Here is a 21,257-nt window from a genome sequence, read left to right as displayed (position 1 = left end):
CTGTGTCTCTTACAGCAGGCGTGGGGGAAGATTCATATCCCCCTTCAGCACTGTTGCAATGAAACAGTGTTATATGGCAGCCTGCCTGGCACGGTATCAGCACAAAATAAATTTCATACTAAAGCAAAGGACACTGGAGGAGGGACCTGAAGAGCCTCTTTTGCTAATCATGCTGCAGCCGAGCACAGACAAAATCTGGTGTTGTCAAGAAAAGGGGAGAAAACTGACAGCGAAGAGGGGAAGGTAACCAGAGACTGCAAGGTAAAGGAAACAGAGGAATGAGGCTGCTCCAGCACTGGCAAATGCTGGAGCAGAGCTGGGAGCCTGATGTGTGCCTGTCTGTAAACAGAGTAGGTTGGACCTTTGGGGTGGATTCCAGCTTGCATAAGCACCCATGACTTAACCAAATGAATGGAGCAGCCTGGGTAGCTAAGCCACCATCCCAACTACCTGTAATTACCATGGGAACCTATTAATTTTTCCACACTACTGGCAAAGAGATGAGCTCAGGTCCTTCCGACTATGAAGTGAATTCCTTTAAAAGTGTTTAGCATCTTCTGGGAGCTTTTTCACCTCCAGGATTCATCCTGATCTTTCCAACAAGTCCTGGAGCTGCTCCAGTCCTAGCTACCAGTGACACTGAATGCAGCACAGCTCGGAGACCTTCTTCTAGAAGTCCTGGAGCCAAGAATGAGAGTGGAATTTGAATGTCTGCTCCTGTGCCACGCAGCTCTGGCTCTAAACTAGACCTAAACAGCTGGGCTGGTACCGGAACACAGTCTGGTGCTATCCCATTAACACCCAGTAAAGGCTCCAAAGAGCAGCCCGGTGAAGCACTTTGCTAATGAGCCCATGACAAACATCTCTGAGTGAATGAAATGCACCAGGCAAGCATCTCCATGGAGGTGATGAAATTTGGGTGAAAATTTGTGGCAGAGGTGAAGGGTAAGATGTGCTCCCCAGAGAAGAGTTCAGGCAGAAGGAGTCTGGTGGATTTTCAGACCGGAACCAAGAACACAGCTCCCTGCCATGAAGATGGAACAACATCTGTGAATGAGGCATGGCTTTCACAACCCACGTCTAACTCCATCCCAAGAGTTACACATCCCAAGGCCAGGGGGAGCAGGTCTTGGGTCTAAAAGGAGAGCAAGTCCCTGCCACATTTTCTCCATAAAGAGCAGGGTTTCAAAATGAGTGGGCAACTCACCACACCCCAGAGAGCTTCTATGGAGAATAATGATGAGGTCAAACTGACAGGAGGGGAAAGAAGGAGAGCAGAAAAGGAAGAAAGCAGGCGGGTAGGGTGTGACGGGGTGTGACAGCGCTAGTTAAAGCAGAGAGCCTAATTGGGCTTCCCTGTAGACTGAGTGGGTTGGGCCCCGAGGGACAGATTGTATCGCTCACACAATTCCCAAATTGCAGAAACTTGTAGTGATGGAAGATTTTTGTCCCTACTCACTCTAGAAAACTTGTGATACTGGCACAAAAGACTGGAAGACACTTCCAAGGCAGTTCATTGGTCTCCAGCTTCCTGCCCCACACGTGCCACGCAGCACATCCCAGCACCTTCCAGCACATGCGAGGGCTGTAAGGAAAGGTCAAAAGCCACGACTGGGATGTGCCCAGTGAGCTGGATGGGAAATTGGTTTGGGGAGACGCTCAGATCATCACAACTGCCTATGCAGAGAAACAAATCTTTATTTCTCCTGCCAATTATCTCTGCTGACCTGGAAACACATCACCAAACAGATGCCTGAGTGGAAGAGTTTTCTTTTCCTCTTTTTTTCCTCTCTTAGATACTAGAGGCTTCAATCATGAAGCAAATTACATATCAGATGGATTTTAGCTCCTTCTTTTACCTTAGTTCTTCTCCTATGAGCATCCTCTTGACTGGTGATGTTTATTTAGCATGTCATTTCTCTTTGGAGTTCAGCCCAGCACCAGATCTCGTTGCATTAGGTGCTACACAAACATGAAGGGAAGCAAGTGACTTGCTCTCGCAAGAAGCTCTTGCTAGGTAATTTCTCTAAATAATCCTCAATTCACTGAAGGTCTTTTAGGCATCCTTCAAAAGCACTGTCTTGAACTTGAGCTGTTTTAATTGAGCAAATCATAGATTTCATGATCTTGCTGCGGCCCTGAATACACGAGATAAGCTTACAGACAGATTTTCTCTGGGGTTGTCTCTAAGGCTTCAAAACTCAGCATCTGAGGAGCATATTCTATCTCTGTGCCCTTGATTCCATGCTTCCTGACTTCTGTCTGCCTGCAATAAGCTCTTGACAGCAGCAGAACTGGAAACAGCTTCTTGTCACTATTTAATGATTGTGTCCTTTAAGGGAGGCACTGGAACTCAGCATAACGTGGATTTAATTCCCACTGAAAGTGAACAAAACCCCCTCCTGTAATCATTACTCTACAGTTGTCCACCCAGCTTTTTCGTGCATCTTTTTTTTTCCTCAGAAAAGAAAGCTCCCGAATGATTTCCCTTTTTGTTTTCAAGCAAAAAGGTGATACGTTTTGTCTAGTTGTCAAAAAAAAAAAAAAAAAAGGCCAACATTCAAGAGGTATTCTTATTTAACTAGAAAAGCAGCAGGAACTGCCTGTTCAATGTTTCCATCAACATTCTTCTCCATTCCCTTTGGGTTCTTAGATGGCCTCTGATTACCTGGATCACGAGTACACCACAACCATTAACAACATCTTTTCCAGCACAAAACCTTGCACTAGAGCTCCTGTCACCCACTTTATGATAGAAAGACACTCGCTCAGGTCCTGAGACTTGCCCCCAAATCCAGCTATGCAAGAAGAGGGAACAAGTCCCAAAATGCTGTCCAATCTTTCCCCTTCCTGCAAAGTACAACTGATGAAGCTACTTGCTGCTGCTCGGAACATTCCTCCTGATCCGGTAATTCACAGATGCAATCACCCAGAGCAAACACGCTTCAAAAAAATACACATTCAAATTAATAGCCACGTACAGTAAAATAAATATTTTACCATCCAGCTGGTGCTCTTGACAGTCACCTTATCTGAGCTCTCACGGACAGCGAGCGCAACCAACGGAGCCATGGGGGAGGATTGCCATTCCACACTTGGCAAAAACTGGAGATTTCACTAAATACAACGTGCCCAGTCTTGCCTGCTCCAACTGGTTCAAGGGAATTTGGGCAGAACTTCAGATATCTCACAGGCCTGAAGAGGAGTTTCACTGGTAGCAGATGGGCTTGGGTTTAAAAGACCACCCTAACACACCAAGAATGCCCTTCTCCATCAAAGACCTTGAGATACTTCCAGAGGAGTCCTTTACTCCAGCTCTCCATCATAGCCTACAAATTACATACACAAACCTCTAGTCCCAGAGAGCTCGCAGCCTGCCCTGACGAGGGCTATCCTAATTGCCTGTCTGGTGTTTGTCACAGCGTGGCCCTTTCTCATACATCATTCAGAAACACTGAAACACTTTTAATCAGAGAATTGCGCATTAACTAGGTTGGAACATTTCCAGTGCGCACCCGCCATCAAGCACAAATCTCTCATGACCACATTTTACACACCTGATAGCTACAGACTGGAAGCCAACTGCTCGTCCTTGCTGCTGTCAGCCTGTCTCCTCTTCCCCCTGCCTCAGCCTCCTTCCCCCAAAGAGAAAAACCCAGCATTGCCCACGCCACAGCTTTGTTCTTGTCAAGTCAACACCAGCCTGAGGCTGGGCAGCCAGGGGGGTGCCTCCCCTGTGAGTCAGGTGTTGCAAATCTTTTGGTAAGGGCAATTTTGGAGGGCCTGTTCCTACCCTGTGCTGGGAAGCTGTGGCTGTCAGTAACAGCTCTGTGCTGCAGCACGTGGATGTGATTCAGCAACCGAGATGTGCAACATGAAGCAAGAGGCTGGCATGCACTTTCAGGGGCTCTGCAATAAGGCTGAGGATCTCTAACGAGGGGGTAACAAAAAGGGTACAACTCCGTGACTGATTTCTCCCAACACAAAGGCAGGCTGTTGCTGAAAAAGAGGGGCCAGCCCTTCCTACCAGTCCTCTCCCCTCCCTTGGGGCTGCCTTGGGAGGCTACAGAGGGTTAGAACCAGGGATTGGATCCATCTCAGAGTTAACACTGAGGCAGAAGGCTTCCGTCTGGATAAACTCCTTGCTCTGCTTTACCATGTAATTTCATAAACTGACGTTTCCTGGTTTGAGAGCATGACAGGCCTATGTCTCCTGCTGGTGATGTGTATTTACCAAACTCAGCGTGAGTTTTTAGAGCAGATTCAAGCAGACCCACGCTCTGGGTGCAGACACGTGTTCTCCCGACCCAGGAGGCACAGCCTGCAAGCGAAGGCCAGCTTGTGCAAACTCTTCACCCGTTTAGCCACCACACAAACTCTTCACCCACTCACCAGCTGCTGGGGACTTGCCAGTAAGGGCTCACAGGCACCATGGTGTGCCAGGAGCCAAGCTACCACTGTCCAGGCACACACTGCTAAGGCTCAGCTGAAGAGGAGCTTTTTGCCTGTAGCAAACGAGGTGAAATCATTCACGATGCCCAACCTCGTGGTTTTTACCTTCATAACCTCACTTGAAGCCTATGCCCTTGGTCGTGTTGCTGAATAAGATCTCTCCCAGCTGCTCTCTTGTCCCTCAATTTATCATGTAGGTTTATACTGCTGCCTACAACAGCAGTACCTGAGTGCATCTTGATGAGACTGTTCTGCAAAGTTGTTTTCTAATTACGAAACTAATTTAAAAGAAACATAAATAGAAGCAACCTCAGAGGAACACAGACATTTTATTTACAGCATGCTGCATCCCAGGAAGTCTCCACTGGAAACTACAAAGAACCAAATTTGTAAAAGTAACAAAACACATCGAATTAACACATCAGTCACTGAAATGAGAACTAAACCCCAAAGACATAAAAGCAAACCGGTTACTTACAGTTTGGCTGTGGTTCTGGAGGGAATTTGAGACGGATGATGGCCAAGATTATGAAAACAACCACAGGCCAGGAAATTAAAATGAACGACCATACCTATAAAATAGCAATGAAAATATATCGGTTACGTTTGTCGCGCTGATGTGTCCCAGAGCTTGTCTGGAATGTACAAGTACCACTCTAAATGAGTTATAAGATGCATTGTAAATAATGCCTGTCTCGGTGCACATATTATTAAAACCCAAGTATTATCTACGCAGGAAGAAAAACCACATATGATCGTAAGAGCAAATAATGAGCCTGAAAATAACACAAGCCTTCCTATGTTTCAGCTTGGCTGTTTACACAGTTTTGCACAGATTTGAGACACTGCTAGGTAAGAGGAAAAGCACCCTGACAAGCACAAGGCTTTTGGATGCATCAGCTGTATGACTTAAGAGCCAAAATGGGAACAGTTTCACTTTCTGTGTATGGCACTGCTCAAATGACTGGCAAAGGTGACCTTGATATGATTAACTATAGTTCAAAATTGAAGTGTTTGACATTGAAATGACAAGGCTACGGCACTTTTTTTCCCAAAAAACTTTCACTGTTCTTCACAAACGGTTCAGCCATACAATACAACCAAAACAAAGAGGATTTTCATGGTATTTGTTTACAAGGCGTGGAAGCAAGCATGGTGAAGGAAGGGATTTACGGAGTTGTGTAACCAGCTGGAGAAGTGCCATTCGATCACCAACCACCAGAACTCCTCACGTGAGCTCCTGACCACGACAACCTAACTCTCTGGTACCCTTCCCCTTCCAAACTGGAGCAGCCTACGTAGGTGAGCTGTGATGGAAGAGAAATGATGTAAAATTGGCATAGTATGTCAGAAAAAATACGAAGATTTACAGACCTCTTGGCTTTGACATGAAAGCTGACCATTTCAATGGATGAGGATGAAGAAAATAGAGTCTGCTAATCATCCAGTGCAGCAAACCAATCTAGGTAGGAGGCCCAAAGTCAGTATTAAAACTGCAAGCATCGGAGTTTTGTAAGCTAAGAAAATGCAATTTCTCAAATAATTAACTGCTTTTGTACTAGCTGGCTAGCTCGCTACTGCGCCTACTAGATTAGAATTTTCCATCCATCAGTAAAGCTCAAAGTACCCTGTGCTGCAAAATTGCTGTGCTATCTTCATGCCAGTTTTTGAAACTGCAGAGATGTCTTTCTTCGAAATCATCCCATTTTTCATTGTTGCATCGCTATTTTTTTCAGATCAGCACATATTACCCAAACCCATTTTTCCAAAGGTAATTCCAAGCCCATAACAGTGTTTTCATTTCCTGTAATGCTTACTGGAACATAAAAACAAACAAACAGACAAACAAATCCGGGAGAGCAACTGAACTTCAAGAGGCTTGTTTCACAGCAACTCCCTCTCTATCACCCCCGAGGAGATGACACACAGCCATGGCAGTGGGAGCACGACTCGTGCCCCAAAATAGGGAACTGACAGCTGTCAAACACAAGGCACCTCCTAACACATCCTTTCAGAGAGGATACTCCTATTGTTTAAACGTTCAGCAGCATTTCAGCTTTTACAGACCCCCCTGTTCCTTTTATATATATATACTATATAACAAGATTCATCTCTGAAACCAACATTTTTTATATTTTTTTCCATATATCACATGCTTTCCCTGTAATCAGTCCCCAAATACAGTATTTAACTTGGATTAGTTCACAAGCACGCAGCATTATTAAGGTATCCTCCTAGGTTAGCACCACGTAGGCTACAGGAAAATTATGGGGTAACAGCACAGAAACTGATATTAGTCAGAGGCTGCCTAAAGGAAGGGCAAGACATCTTTCATATTCTTGGTGGAGGAAATGAATACGGGTCGTCTCGGCTCTGGGAAGTCTTTGTGCCTCCCCATTTTGAGCTAAAATGGTGCTTCCACTCCCTACTCCTTTGTATCTCCGTGCTCGGAGTTAATTGGATTTAACAGTAGCTGGGTACAGCAGTTACAACAGAGCGATCTCACTGTCCCAGGCACTTCTAGTTAACAAAAACAAGACAAGCAGCCTGGCCAAACCGACTGCAGGTAGAACACGTTGACTTGAGCGGAGCCATAATCAATGCCATTTGGCTCGTGGGACACCGAGCACTGTGCCACAGGTTGCATAATCCCTTGGTTGCTGGATTATGTCACTGCTAAAAGCAGACTTAATTGCTCACACCTTGGTACGTCTGGATGCAGGCACGTTTTCTCTCCCTTCTGTGTCTGTTTAAATAACCAAGCCACAGAGAAATTAGAGATGGAAAGCAATAAAAGTGCAAGAGGACCCCATTTCTCCAATTCCCCTTGGTAGGCAGGCCGAACCTCGCTCCCCAGAAGGCTGCCACCTCCACTCACGGCCATTCCTTGCTCAGCAGGAGCAACCTGTGCCGAGGCTCTCCCTGGTTATGGATGCAGAGCTTCAGCTGATTTCAGCAAATTGATGGCCAAGCAAGCTGCAGCTCCCCCCATACAATCTCTCCAGGGGCTCTGAAGAGAGTGTGCAGAGGAAATATAAAGTGTAAAGCAAAAGGCAGAATCAAATGTGTTCGCCAGCCCTGGATAGACTGATAAACAGAGCAGGAGCGACGGGAAAGCACTTCAGGCTGTGGAAGGAGAGGGGTTGACTTGTGTCAGACTGCTGTGATACCTGGTGAGGGCAACGAGCACCCCTGCAGCAGCAGCAGCCACCTTCTGGGGTTATCAGAAGCAAAGAAGCACAACAGAGAGCTTCCCCTGCCAAAAAAGCACACACCAAAACAAGCTGTCTGAAAGCCTGGTCCACCAGTGCGGTTACATCACACAGGTTAAAAAAAAACAAAGCTGGAAATGGGAAGGAAAGAGAAATCAGGATGCGTTTAGGAGCAGTGCTCTGGGTTTACCTCCTCACAGCTGCTGCATTCCCAGCAACATCCTTAATTTGGAGCAAGAGAGGGAACGGAAGGAGGGCTGGAAAGAACGCCTGCCCTAAAACAATCGGTGGTGTCCAGACTTTATTTTAACTGACATTCCCATCCTACAGAATTGATGCTTCATCTCTACAGGAAACTGAAAGAAGAATTACAGCAAGTGAGGCTGTATGGCCAGGGCTTATGTAAGCATTTACTGCGGGCACACAGGAGCTGAAAGAGACCCAAGCCTTCTGGTTTTAACAAGGCTGTTGAAATTGGTCATGTAACTAGAGATAGATTATCTGTTGGTGTTTCTCTATATCTCCAAAAAATATATTCTCCTGTATCTCTCACAGCAGCCACAGACTTAACTCGGAGGAGCACAGCCCATCTGCAGCTGCTGGGGAGGGTCACAAGGAGCCAGATGAACTCAGCCCCTCTTTGAAGCAGGCTGCAAACCCAAGAGGCAGGGCAGAGCAGGCACACAGCCAACCCTGCAGATGTGTGCAGTGCTGGGAGGTCGTGCACTCCATCCCCATATCGCACTGCCCACGTGGCTCTTCTCTGACATCTCCTCTTCTCTGCCCTTTCTGCACCTGCCAAGGCTTCCTGTGCAACCAGAGTTTACAAACCATCCCGCTGGGATTCCCAGCAAGAGGACGGGTTGCAGCCCAAGTCCAGGAATTGCAGCGTGCTTCTGCTGAAAGGCCAGCGCAGCTGTATCGAAAGCAAAACTCCTGATACAAACCCACCGGACAGGCTTTGCCTGGACAGGCAATGCCACCTGAAGGAGCACTGCCTCCGTGACACCGCAGTTCAGATTCCTTTCTGGACATCCTTAGCAATGCTTGATTTTGGGATAAAAACATCTGGTGTGGTTGCTTTGCAACACACTAAACTGTGCTGGAAATCTGTCCCACCTGCACCTCTCAGAGCCACTTTTTTCTTTGTCCATCCATTAAAACTGGCTCTATGTAATGACACCCTCATTGTCCCCAGACTGCAGGGATTCCTCAGAGGCTGCACATAGACCCTGGGGACTGCTCACACTGGAGCAGCCTTAATTCAGGTCTACCCGTGAGTTTGTGTAGGGTTTTGTCTGCAGGGACCATCAGCAGCATCCCTGCTACTCAGTCTGGACTCCTGAGCCCTCACCATGACCTACAACACAAGATGCAGCCACTTTGGCTTACAGTGACCCTTCTTCTTTCCGTGCCATTCCCCTCCTTCCCTCTCTGTCTCTTTCCTTCCAAGTATTTCTAGTTTAACACCGTGGCTTTCCTCTCCTGCCGTGCCCTTCTTGCTCCTCAGCTCCTGTGGTTTCCAGCTCCCCCTCCTCTACGGCTTTGTTTTCACACTCACCGGCTGCCTCTTGACACTCAGCCAGTTCTTCCACAGCAGGATCCTCAGGTGCTGGGAGAGCGCAGCCATCCTCGGCCGTCCCAACCGAACGGGAGCCGGCTGCCTGTTCTTCCTCCCCGGGCTTAGGAGGCAAAAGCAGAGGCTCTAACCCAAACGGGCATCCAGTGGCCAGTGTCTGAGCCTCTTCCCCACAGCATAGCTCTGAAGCAGCTACCTCATTCGCTTGTGGCTGCTGTGCTCCCCGTAACTGCAGCTCTTGTCCTTGCAGCAATAGCTCCTAGCAAATTCAACAGGTTCTTCTTCTCCAGGCAGGCAGGCAGACGCAGCAGCCTGCCTCCACTTGTGCTAATTACAATATCCAGCCTCTCCTGGCTGCTCTTTGTTCAAGCCCTAACTGATAAAATGGATGGCATTCCAAAAAGATGCTTCTGCTTAAACAAAAGGTGATGCATGCCTCCTCCTCCTCCTCCTCCCTGTGATGAAACTACCTGCCTACCCACACACCGCTCCCGCTGGAGGTGTCATCAACAGCAGAGAGTCAGGCTGCTTGCCAGGCCGCTCCGACTTCCCCAAGTCCAGAGGCAAGGGCCGGGAAGAACAAAGTACCCACAGCTTGCATCTTCCTGGCTCTGCTGAATTGGAATTCGTTTTTTTTTTTTTTTCTTTACTACTTTTGAGTATCTCAAACCTACCCATCCAGGGAAATTAAATAAAAGTTAAAAAAAAAAAAAAAAAAAAAAAAAAAAACACAAAACACAGACTAAAACAAGAAAAACACATAAATGAAAATCTAATTGCTCAGCTTCCTGCATCTTCCCTCTCCTTCCAGGGAGATCAGCCCTGGTGCTCTAACTGATTGAATTCAATATAACACATCGCATCCAGTGGGAATGGGATTGCAGAACGGGAGCCCACAAAGATTTCAGAGCACTAGTGTGGCTCGAGTGCTGTTATTACTCACTTGATTATTGATTATTTTTTTCCTAGCTACTGGTGAGACATTCAAAAACCAGCTGGAGACGAAAGGAGAGAGTGAGCTGCAGGTACAGAGGGCAGCACTAACAGCAGACGGGACTGTACCAAGTGTGAGTGTTGAAACCAGATCTGGACTTGCCTAATGAGCTCTGGTCATCCAGCAGAGCTTCTGATCCCACCCGGAGAGGACCACGGACACGCAAGGACCCCACCTGCTAACACTGAGGCCACCCTCAAAGCCAACGTGCTTCAGGTACAGGTCAGATGTTAGGAAGCCATCGGGCAGCTCAGCACTCGGAGCACCTCCTGTGCAGCAACCTGAGAGCGGTCAGGAAAGAAGTCTTTGAATTAAAACTGGGCTTGGATTTTACAACTTGAGGGTTTGGGTAAAGTGAAGCCAGCACAGGTTGGTTTTACAAGATCATGGAGGGGAATGAAACAAGAAGAATGAAATCTCTTGCTAGAAATATGATTTATCAAATGTGTTCATGAACAGACATGAGCTTCCCCAAATAACTGATAAATATTTATCTCTCTCCAAAGTTTAATCAAACTTTCAGTGAGGCTAAACGTGCATCCCAATCCTCAGTTTCCCCACAGGGCTACAGGAATACCAGCCTCCCAGCTGGGAAAAAAAGTAGAGTTTTTGGAATGGGAGATCCAACATGAGAGGGGGAAAACCACACAAGAATCGCTGCTCCTTTTGAACAGACGCCAGGAGCTTTCCTGCATTTCCCAGTGACCAGCTTTACGTTAGAAACCTCCTTAAACTATTGACTCTCTTCGACGCTGGATGGAGAAACTTCTGCTCTCCAGTGCCCAAGGGCTCTCTGCCCACTGATGAAAGCTCGTGAGCAGGTAAGCTGGGCAAAGCGACTCAGCAGGCTGCGATTACAGGAGCTCTAATTACCCCCGAGCACTTGTCATGGCTTTTGTTCCCATTCTTGGCAGCATCCCACGGGCTGACGAAGGGCTGCCCGGTTTTCTGTACCCCAGTGAGTTCAGCTCACTGTGCCACCTGGGGCAGAACACGGGACCCTGCCCGTGGATGCCCCCCACATGCTGTTCTGGCCCCAGCTACTTCAGGTATGACACAATCAGACCTGATCAGACCTGAACCTCCCTGACTAGCTAAAATAAAGGTAAAAGAAATGAAAGTTGAGCAAACATGGCTACACTATCAAAACCCTGGAAGATAAGGGTTACCTTCAGCACCCAACATCCAGCCAAGGTCATGAAATCAGCCCCTAATGGGTAACAAAACCCCAGCCAAGCAGCATACAACCATATTCTTCAGTACCTAGGCAACCTGTGCAAGACTTTGCTACTCTCAGCATATTTCACAGGAGATCAGAGAAGCTTCTACATGGCATTTCTTCCAACCACAAGTCAACACAGTGCCTCAAAAATGAGGAGCATCTTGAATGAATCCTTGCCAAACTTCACCTAGGAACACAAGTGGAGGAGGCAACCATGGCAGCCAGAATGACCTTGGAGCAGAGCAGCTTTGATCTAAGGGTGGCTAAAAGTGCTGAATGAGGGCGAGAGAGAGAGGAAGAGAGAGAAGTAGTTCTCAGTGAAGAGAAACAACCTCTCTGGATTGGTTAGGAAATACTTCAAAGATGGGAATAGCAACAGAGATGGAGCAGTTCCTGCCCCACATACCTTGAGCCTAATAGATTGGACATTCCAGTGATGGGAGTGGAGCTGGAGCTAAAATAAGCTTAAGCCTTCCCTTGTAAAATTTAGATAGTGATGGGAAGGAACTCAAACATCTAACCTCCCAGCTCTACACTGGTGTTTCTTCTACCAACCATCCTTATGAGAGAGGTCTGTGGGTGAAAAACAAGCACTGCTCCTCAGGACACTGCTCCAGGTTAGCTACATACAGAAGGCACAGCAGATTTCATTTTGTTGGATCCAGACAACACCACTTGCAAACTTGATTCACTTCCTCTCCAGGGACTGAAAAAAAAAAAAATCCCAAAATAGATAACTTTGCTCTGAGGGGGTAGGAGAGAAGAAATTTATGATTTCACCATTTGCTGCTCTGCCAAGGTCTTTTGAGGCAAGCGTTTGATTGCTTCTTTTTGGTATTCAGTCAAACAACTGTTTCAAAAGAACACTGTGATTTGGATAATAATTTTCCCAAGCAAATGCACATCCTTAGCTCCTTTGTGAACTGAGTCAACAAACATTCCCCTTGGGAGGTACCCAAAGGGCAATTTGCTCGAGTTCACCACTGTAAAACCAGAATAACTCAATGTCAATTGGCTCTCAGAGCACCCGCACTCAGCTCCCTGAGCACCACACTGCTCCAGCTCCGAAACACAAGATGAGAACTTTATTAACGCCTTACACCTTTTGGCTTTCTAATTCCTTTACTTAATAATTCCTGCAGATGGCACAGGAGGCTGTGCAACTACACGGCCACTCCTCAACCAAGTGACCAGAGCAGACAGATGTCCCAGCATCTAACAGTGCATACAGGCAGAGAGGAAGAGGAGGGAGAGGCTAAATTCTTTCTTTCAGCAGTGAACTTCCAACCACACTGTTTCTCTTGCTGAAGAACTGTATTTCTTTTCTTCTGGGCAGAGATGCAAGTCGTTGGTTGAGAGCAGAACCTGCTCCTCTGAATGCGAAGCTGAGAAAACCCTCAGGGGAGCTCCAAGCTGTGATTTCAGTCAAGGCAAGACTTCAGGAACATGGCTCGTCACCTCGACTTCAGCGGTGGCTTTGGACCACCACCAGTGCCCTGAATCCAGGGCAAAATGTTTCTTAACTCACCCCAGGAACTCACAAACTGAGTTCACTCCTTGAGATGCTCTTTCAAGCAGAGTTATTCCAGTGAAAATGAATGCACTCATGCTTCCCAGGCACGTCAGTCACCTCTGTGAGAAATGAAAGCTTAGGGAAGTGATGTAAGACAACTGGGAAGAGAAAAGGATGGAGTCACTGACTGATGATCTGTAAGGCTATTAAACACTGGTATCTGGAGCTAAACTGACAGGACAGGACATTTACCCCCTTGAAGTCAGTGCCAATAAAGAAATAAAAAAACCTGTTGGCTATGAGGGAAAAAAAGAAAGCAAAACACTAATCCTGCAGTGATTGTGCATGCTACAACTCAACCGCAGCACAGCCTTCCAGAGGCACCCAGGTGAACAGCGGTTAGGTGCCCTCAGGGACCTGGAGGAGGAGAGAGCTCACCAGCAGGGAGTGAAGCAGCATAACCAGATCCACTGCCGTGCCCAAAAAACACAGGCAAAGCACAAGGAACTGGAGATCTGCAAGGGGAGCAATGGGGCAACGCCGTGACTCACTGCAGAGGAAGGACTCTCCTACTTTCCTCTTGCAGAGTCTGAAGTGCCTTTAGTTACCAAACTGCAGCAGCCGGGCTTTCCTCGTGGTTTGGGTAAGCTAATACTCCTGGGACACTCCAAATTCCTTCCTAAGGCACGGCAGGAGCCTGGAAGTGTAGGGCAGCAATACTTTTGGCCACTACGGGAGCTGCAGGGGACATGGCAGCACCACGCTACGACTTCACCACCACCGAAGACATTTCCACAATTTCGCAGCTTTTTTTTTTTTCCTCTCATTTTTAATGTGTTTGAAAAAAGCTCCTCCTGGAAGCAGTTTTTTCTCCAGTGATCCAGTCATCAACGAGCTTGGAAGTACAAGGATGACACACAGAGCCCATTCCACGTAGCTCAAGGAGAACTGCCCTGCTGATTTTTGATTCCTTAGGTATTAACTTCCTACAGAGCAGCTCTGTTCCCAGGAGTAAGCCCTCATATCAAGTGTGAGCTTTGGGATGATCCAAAATCAGAAATCAGAGCAGTTAAGCACCAAAATCAACACATCTGAGTTTTCTGCAAGTGAATTAGAAGCATCCCACAGTACAAATGTTTGGGGATAACATTTTCAGAAGAAAAAGGTGGTTTTTGTTTTTTTTTTTTCCCCCTCTTACGACAACAGGTTTAGTGGGAAGAAGGCTGTGGAAGGGTAGGGAAATGCGACTTCTGGCCTTAAAGCCTCTGTTCAGCAGGGAAGGCAGTGTTACCAGCCAGTCCTTTTCCCTGCACATTGGCTCACAAGGACACCTTCATCTGGTCCTAGCACGGCTGCAGGCCCATGAATCACGTCTCACCACACCCAGGCAGCTGAGGCCTTCGCTTGTGAGGCTCCCACACGCATCTATCTCACCAGGCTGCTCACGCTGCCCCTTTCCCACCAGTTACAAACTCCTGTGACATTGGCTGTAAAAGCAAGCAGATGATATCACTGTGAGTATCATTCCTATGCCCTTTAACCCTTCCTCCGGCTTATGAACAATGTTCAGACCAGACCCAATGCCAAGGCTTGCAACAAGGCATGAGACAGCTACCAGCATCCAAATCCTCTGATTTTCTCATTTCTCGTGCATTCAGCTTGCTCCAATCTGCGTGGCAACGCTCATGTCCTGTCACATGGACCTGGACAGCTGACAGATGGACTGATTAGAGCCCACACTATTCATGGTAAGGCGGGTAACAAGGCCAAAGCAAGGTCGCTGTGAAAAATGGATTTGACTTGGCAAAGCACAGGGGGTATTTCTAAGGCTGGGGACAGCCATGCTTCCTAAATGAAAGCATCAGCCCAGATGCAAAAAAAAAGTAGCAGCTTCCAAATTAAAAGGCCTAAAGACAGACTGAAAGGATAAGGAAACAGCAGAGGCAAGATGAGTTTAAGACAACAGCCGTACCATCGGTGTGCTGTTCTGTATGCAATGGAAACAGACAGTTTCTGAGAGATGCAAATTGTATGAAGTTAAAAATTAACTGTAGTCATCTGCACACGATGGGAAGATGAACCCTCAATCATGTACTAAGAAAAGGTTTTCTCTTTGTTCCATAATAAATGCAGGACTGGCTTCACAGACTTAAAACAGTGGAAAGAAAAGGCACCCTGAGTGTATTTCCTGACAGATAATGCAACCCAGACAGTGGTGCCAGTATCAATAGAGCAGTGATTACTAGTACTTAAAGGTTTTTTCCTGCTTCTCTAACACTTAAGTGGGAGCAACTACCAAGTATGCTTACAAAGAGACAGAGAGCCTTTCAGAGCCTCGAACAGTGGGCTGAAGGACCTGAATATGCATCTGGGTCAAGTGTAGATGAATGCAGCTGACCAAAGAGCTCCCTAACTCGCTGAGCACAAGGTGAGGCATTCTTAACAAAGTATTTGATGGCTTAGGCTGCATAAGGTTAGAGAAGAGCTTATTATCTCCGATCCAAGGACGCCCCTGAAAAATAACTGTGATGAATTCTCACCAAAACAGAAATAAAGCACAAGTTGAATTTGTACAGAGGTTAGCACTTGATTTATTGAACTATTCAAAAGTCAACCAACAAGACTAAAAACCTGCTCCATATTGCAAAGACAACCAAGGCAAAGCTTTGTTTAGCTCCAAACAATATAGTCTTTGGTTATACAGGTCTGCCTGCACCTGATATAAAACACTCCCAAGGCCTTGGCCGAGCACCTACCTTCCTGGCAGACCACTTCAAAGCCCCAGGCAGCTTCGGCAAAACCCTGAGACTTGGCTGCCACACGATGAAGGCCACAGAAGACCAGCAAACTGGGAGACATCACTAAGAGGCTGAGATAAGAAGTCTTAAAAGTAGCAGCAGAAAAACACACACTAGGTTTCTCATGGGGTAACGAAACACCTACCCACAGTTCAGTTTGCTCAGATTTAGTATCCGAGTTGCAAGTACTATTTTTCCCCTATAACTTGGGTACTCACATGTCCTTCTTTCCATGTGGATTTTTTGTTTCATAAACAAGCATAGGGTTACCAGTAAAGGCATTTAAGCTATTCTTACTCTTCTACCTGGTTGCACATCCCTATGGAATCATTTCTGTAGGATTTATTGTTCAGCATAACCGGGCTGAATTCAACCACCAATTATAGAAGTTATGGGGATGGCTGGACAAACTACCCCATAGACTCAATTTCTAGAAGCAAACAACAATCTGGAAGAGTATTCCAAGGACAAGGAGTCACCGTGCTCCTACTGAATAGGTTTCTAGGGTGTCAATCCCTCACCAAGTCACCTGGGTGTTATTACAAAATAGCTAATTAAGACCACACCCTGAGATCCAAACGAGTACGGGGAGTGCTGATGAGTAACGACGAGTTACACAAGGGCTGTCAGCCTCCTGTAGCTGGGAACTTGCTTGCTGTAGAAGAAAAATATGTGTTGAAATAATCTCACAAGAGCACTGCAGTGATGGAGGAGCACAGAGAGAGGCAGTGAAGGGCTCGCTCCCCTTCCGACTGTGGGCTTGACAGCTCCTTAAGCCCTAGCAAAGCAAAGGTTAAATGACCCTTTTCACTCTTCAGGTCACTGAGAGATGCTCTGTCAAAGTGGGCTTGATCCTGACTCATGTGATGGAAACGGGCAATCTGCATGGAATGGCTGAAGGAGCGTGGCTCATCCCAAGGCTTTGTAATCAGCCCAGAACAGAGTGCTCACCCCTTCCTTTCCCTAATGACTAGCAGCCCGGCATCTTTTCCGAGAGAAAGTGTGGCCCTTCATGAAGGCCTGTGGTCTGATACACTGAGCTGAAGGCAGCACAGTGCACAGAAGGGCTTATGATAAGGCATGCTCTGAATTTATGACCCTCATTTCAAAACCTACGTATGCCTGAGCACTACCAGGCACGCAGCCAGGGGAGCAGGTGTGGCACACGTGCTGGGGAACACACTGGATCCTTGGGAGGTGCCGTAAGATGCGGGGCCTCAGCTGGAGACCTCGAATTTGCAATTAGCCAGCAGCCTGCCACCAGCACACCCTCTCCGGGGGTTGTGTGATGTTCCCTTATGTTGGGAGTTGCTCTCGTTACACGTGCAGCTCTTCAGCTCTAGTAGACCCACCCCTGGCTGCCCAAATGGGCAAGACTCCCTGATAGCTTATGCCTCAGACAGTGGCCACTGCTGGACTTATCTAACCACAGGCTACAGTTTTATTTTTTGAAAAAAAAAATGGCAGAAAGACAAAGGGAAGTGTAGGTGTCGTGATTCTGCCATCACAGGGAAGCTTCCTTATGCATGGAACAGAAAAAGAGGAGGTGTTAAACTCCAGTGTGGTTGGACAATCTTGCACTAAGGGCTCAGCAAGCCCAGCATCCTCTGGATAGCCACAGTTAGCCCAGCACCTCCAAAACAGGCTGTGTGTGGTGGGAGTGGGGTGATTTACCAGGCTGGACCCAGTCAGCAGGTCAGACAGGTCCTGGCTGTACTGGTCCTACTGTGTGCACGCTGCAAGGCTGGAAAGCAAGCTGGCTACAGCCATCAGCTCAGCATCTCTGTACACCCAGCAGAGCCCCCTGGCTGCTAGCAAGGCCGTCTGGTCACTGTACTTGGGGCTCCTCTGTCCAAATCCAATGTCCACGCAATGTGCTGGGTTTTGCAACTACCAAGTTGCAGAACTGGGCCACGCACATCTGGAAATCCCCCACAAATGACCTCGTTTGTTGCTTCTTGCTTTTTTTTATTTCTTGCCCAGACAAAATTTCTGACTGTAAAATCTTTGAACTGATGAAGAAAACCCCAGCAGGCGTATGTCTTTTTGGCTGCCACTGTAATTACCACAATCAGAAGAATGTTCTGTAGGAAATGCACAGCCTTGAAATGCAGCAGGACCAGTGGTGAGAGAGCAGCACAGGGCAGACACCGTGCCTGTGCATAACGATGAATACCTTTTGGCAGGAAGTTACAGTCTGCCTAGAAAGGGCCCTGAAGAGCCTTATTATTTATGGATAGTATTATTATTTAGAGTCCAAAGGTCTGCCCTTTTTCTTCAGCTTGTTTCAACAAACATCAAGGGAGGATTGCTGTCGTCCTCTCCGTTGCCAGAAGGTAGTAGCATTAATAATAATCAGAGCTCTTCGCAGTCCAAATGCTTAGAAAAACCATTCTCTAATTATTTAATAACGAGACATTTGATGATGCACTGGAAACAACATTCATTGCCTCCAAGAAGACAGAAGTAGGACCAGATGTCTGCTTGAGGAAAAATACCACGAAAGAGCACGCTCTCTGCAGACACTACGGTGAGTAAGCCCTGTAAAGGAGCTCTCCGATGCCTTCTTTTCCAAAAGTAGTTTCAAGACAGACTACAACACACATACGTCTCACCAGCAACGGCTGAGCGAGCCTCACTTTGTGCCATTCTGATAACTCAAGGATGGCAGTAAGGACTTCCAAGGGAAAATGTGACTGTGATATTTATCTGGGATATAATTTCTTCCTAGAAGTTAAACTAGAGCACAAATGTGGAGATAACATCCAGTGGCAGTTGGACAACATAGCAAGGCATTAACCTTCTCACCAGCACAGGCTGTTTAACGTGTGTGAAGAAACCTAGAGCGCGCAAATAATCTAACATTTAATAGCAGAAGCCAACAACCAGCAGCTCAACCATCTCCCGTAGGAAATGTTTCTCCTCCCAGCACAGGAACAGGAATATTGAGGAGTCTGTGACTTCTAGACACTGGTTTGCATGGCAACTCCAGCTGCTGTGTCTTTCCTGCAGCTAGGACCAACACTTTGTCTCCTGCATTTACATGAAGAGACTTAGGAAAAAGGCTAGCAGTGGAATAAAATATTGTAAGCAATTCTGTGCTGCTTTACTATTTTCACATTGCTTCGGGCACTAAGGTTGCCAAGAACTCATCATTTTGAGCCAGACAAGAGCCTTGGGCCTCCATTAATGTAAAACACTGTGTTCCTACCCCACTGGTATTTACAGAGACTCACTCAGTCCTATGTACTAACGCCACTTTGAGCATTAGAAGTGGGCCAAACGGCTAGGATGCTTTCAGCATCTTGGAAGTAGTCCAGACGGATGTTTTTGATAGTAACGTACCTTAAATTTCATGGAAAAAGCTGTTGAAAATATTAATTAAAAAGTCCTTATCAAACACTGGCTAAATAATGCTTTTAGGAAGGGAGATGGATTTTGACCAAGAAAAAAATAAATCTCATGCATGTGAGAAAGGGGATTAATTCCTGCTCACACTCTGGTGAGGGCACTGAGCAGTTTCAGCAGCACCTCTCCTTGAATATTGAAGTGTTCCTGTAATTCCCTCGGCTTCTAGAGGCACACATAGCTGGGGCTGCTGAAAGCTAAGGATGCTCAGTCTGCTGAACAGTAGGGAATTCGGGGGCTTTTGCCTTCACTTGGTAGTAAGGTAACTACAATATAGTGCTCTCACATGGCAGAGGGCTTCACAGACTGTTTTCTTGCCTGCAGCCAGTTTGGGTACCCTGAGTCTGTGTGATTGAGGTCTTCCTTGGAGCATGGGGAGGGCAAACTCATGTCTGCCTGCAAAATCCTCAGAAGAAAGAACCCTCTTAAAATTCATAGCCCTTAAACAGCACAAGGCCCAGCTTCTACAAACAGTTAACCACATGCTTCACTCCGCAGACATAACATCAGCGAGGAAGAGCTACCCACGTACAGGCAGAAAACCCTGTGATGGTATCCTTGCGGGACTGGGGCACCTGGTTGCAGGAGCCAGAAGCCTCTCCTTGCTGGCAGGGAGGCACTTTGCATGCCGTGGATGCAATGCAAAGCACCGCAGAAGTCAGACCTTAATGTAATCGTCAGCCAGAACTGTCTCATTATTCAAATCTCTAGAAAGCTGTGGAGTCAGGCCTCTTCTTTTTACATGAGAGAATGCAAAACCCCTTCCTCCTTTGTCCTGGCCTGGAAGCTGGGGACTCTCCGACAAGATGCTGCTGCACGCATTGGCTCTGAGCCTTTTTTTCTCATTTTCCAGGACGCACAACAAGCGTCGCTTGCAGTTATTTTTTTCCAGAGAGAACAATCAACAGCTATAAAACCAATTCCAAATGCAGCCTGGATCAAGTTTCAAAAAGCCCTAATGTTCTCTGTGTGTGTGTTTGTGCACAATTTGATTTACTGTGGCTACAGAACTGCATTTGTACGACTATATTTAATTTTTTTTTAATCTCCAAGGCAGTTATCTATGACAGTGAGTGTGTCATAGGACAACATCACTTGCAGCAATTGCACAAATAAGCCTCCAGCCTCTTGCCTTAACAAGCTATACGACCCAGTGATCTTCAGCATGACACTCCTTGCGTTTTATTGCTGGCTGCAAAGATTTGTTTTGAGTCCCTTTCAGTGCCAGAGGTCTTTATTGCTAAATAGCCCTGGCAGTTGAGTAATACGTGAATTTAATGTACTAATACTGGAATGCCCACTTGGAAGGTAGGGAAAATTCAACTTCAATCATTGCAATCAGCTCTTATTTTTTTGTTCTTTTCCATTCTATCTCTGAGCTTTCTCTCTGCTGTTTGTAAACTGCATCCCAAGCTGTCTCACATGCTGTTACAGCTCTTTAGGAAGCAGCCTATCACCTCAGTCCTGCTCAGGCACATGAAAGAGATGATTGAGAGGAGAGAGGGGCAGTGGCAAGTCTCATAAAAGCAGCATCCTACTTGCGCTGCTTTGACAAGACATGAAATAGTCCCGTTCTCCCTGACCACCTTATTAATAATCCAAATCCATCCACAGTACAAAGCCTCGCTGCTAACATTTCAGCTGTCTGTTTGGCAAGATGCATGCGGGGAGGACATGGGAGAATCTTATGAAGAAGAGCACTGAAGCCTATGTGGAACTGTTTCCTACCTGGAAGAGGCCAGAGAAGGTTTCTGCAGGCCAGGCTGTGGAGAGGGAATAGAAATGGTGCTTTTGAACATCTTGCATCAAAGCTCTCTTGAACGTACCCCTGTTGCCTCTGGTACACACAGCTGTGAAACAGAAAACTTCTGCGACAGCTACCAGCAGTTACAAACTGGAGCTGTGTTACTACTGGGGAAACCGTTCTAAGTCTGTAAATACCTATCTGAATTTTTAAGCAAGCCTGGTTGGTACTTCTCGTGGTGCTTTTCAGCAAGCACTCTGCACTTCCAGCAGGAGCACTGATATCTAACTGGGAGCAAATCCTGTTTTATTAGGAAAGAACATTATGAAAGCGGC

At 46.8% G+C, this 21,257-nt stretch overlaps 1 protein-coding gene and 2 long non-coding RNA genes across 5 annotated transcripts in view; 1 reads left to right on the top strand and 2 right to left on the bottom strand.

Annotated features, from left to right (window-relative positions):
• The window catches only part of ABCA12 (ATP binding cassette subfamily A member 12), a 109,048-nt gene that overhangs the window by 74,331 nt on the left and 13,460 nt on the right, over positions 1–21,257 (bottom strand). For 2 of the 3 annotated variants that reach the window (XM_068686315.1, XM_068686313.1), the window contains 2 exons: positions 20,907–20,941; positions 4,931–5,024 (listed from right to left, as the gene is read on the bottom strand). In XM_068686315.1, coding sequence (XP_068542416.1) covers positions 4,931–5,024; positions 20,907–20,941 — 129 coding nt within the window. Of the gene's footprint in view, positions 1–4,930; positions 5,025–9,225; positions 9,651–20,906; positions 20,942–21,257 lie in introns of those variants that run through there. The other variant, XM_068686316.1, reaches the window with a different exon arrangement.
• LOC137858493 (uncharacterized) lies at positions 13,369–16,279 on the bottom strand. The gene is made up of 3 exons (XR_011097783.1): positions 15,989–16,279; positions 15,729–15,855; positions 13,369–14,459 (listed from the first exon to the last, which is right to left on the bottom strand). It is a non-coding gene; the product is annotated as an uncharacterized lncRNA (long non-coding RNA).
• LOC137858494 (uncharacterized) lies at positions 14,276–17,632 on the top strand. The gene is made up of 2 exons (XR_011097784.1): positions 14,276–14,486; positions 14,631–17,632. It is a non-coding gene; the product is annotated as an uncharacterized lncRNA (long non-coding RNA).

The sequence above is a fragment of the Anas acuta genome, chromosome 6 (assembly GCF_963932015.1).
Source record: "Anas acuta chromosome 6, bAnaAcu1.1, whole genome shotgun sequence".
Taxonomy (NCBI): Eukaryota; Metazoa; Chordata; class Aves; order Anseriformes; family Anatidae; genus Anas; species Anas acuta.
The sequence above is the reverse complement of the archived record's forward strand: the minus strand, read 5'-3'. Positions and strand labels throughout refer to the sequence as shown.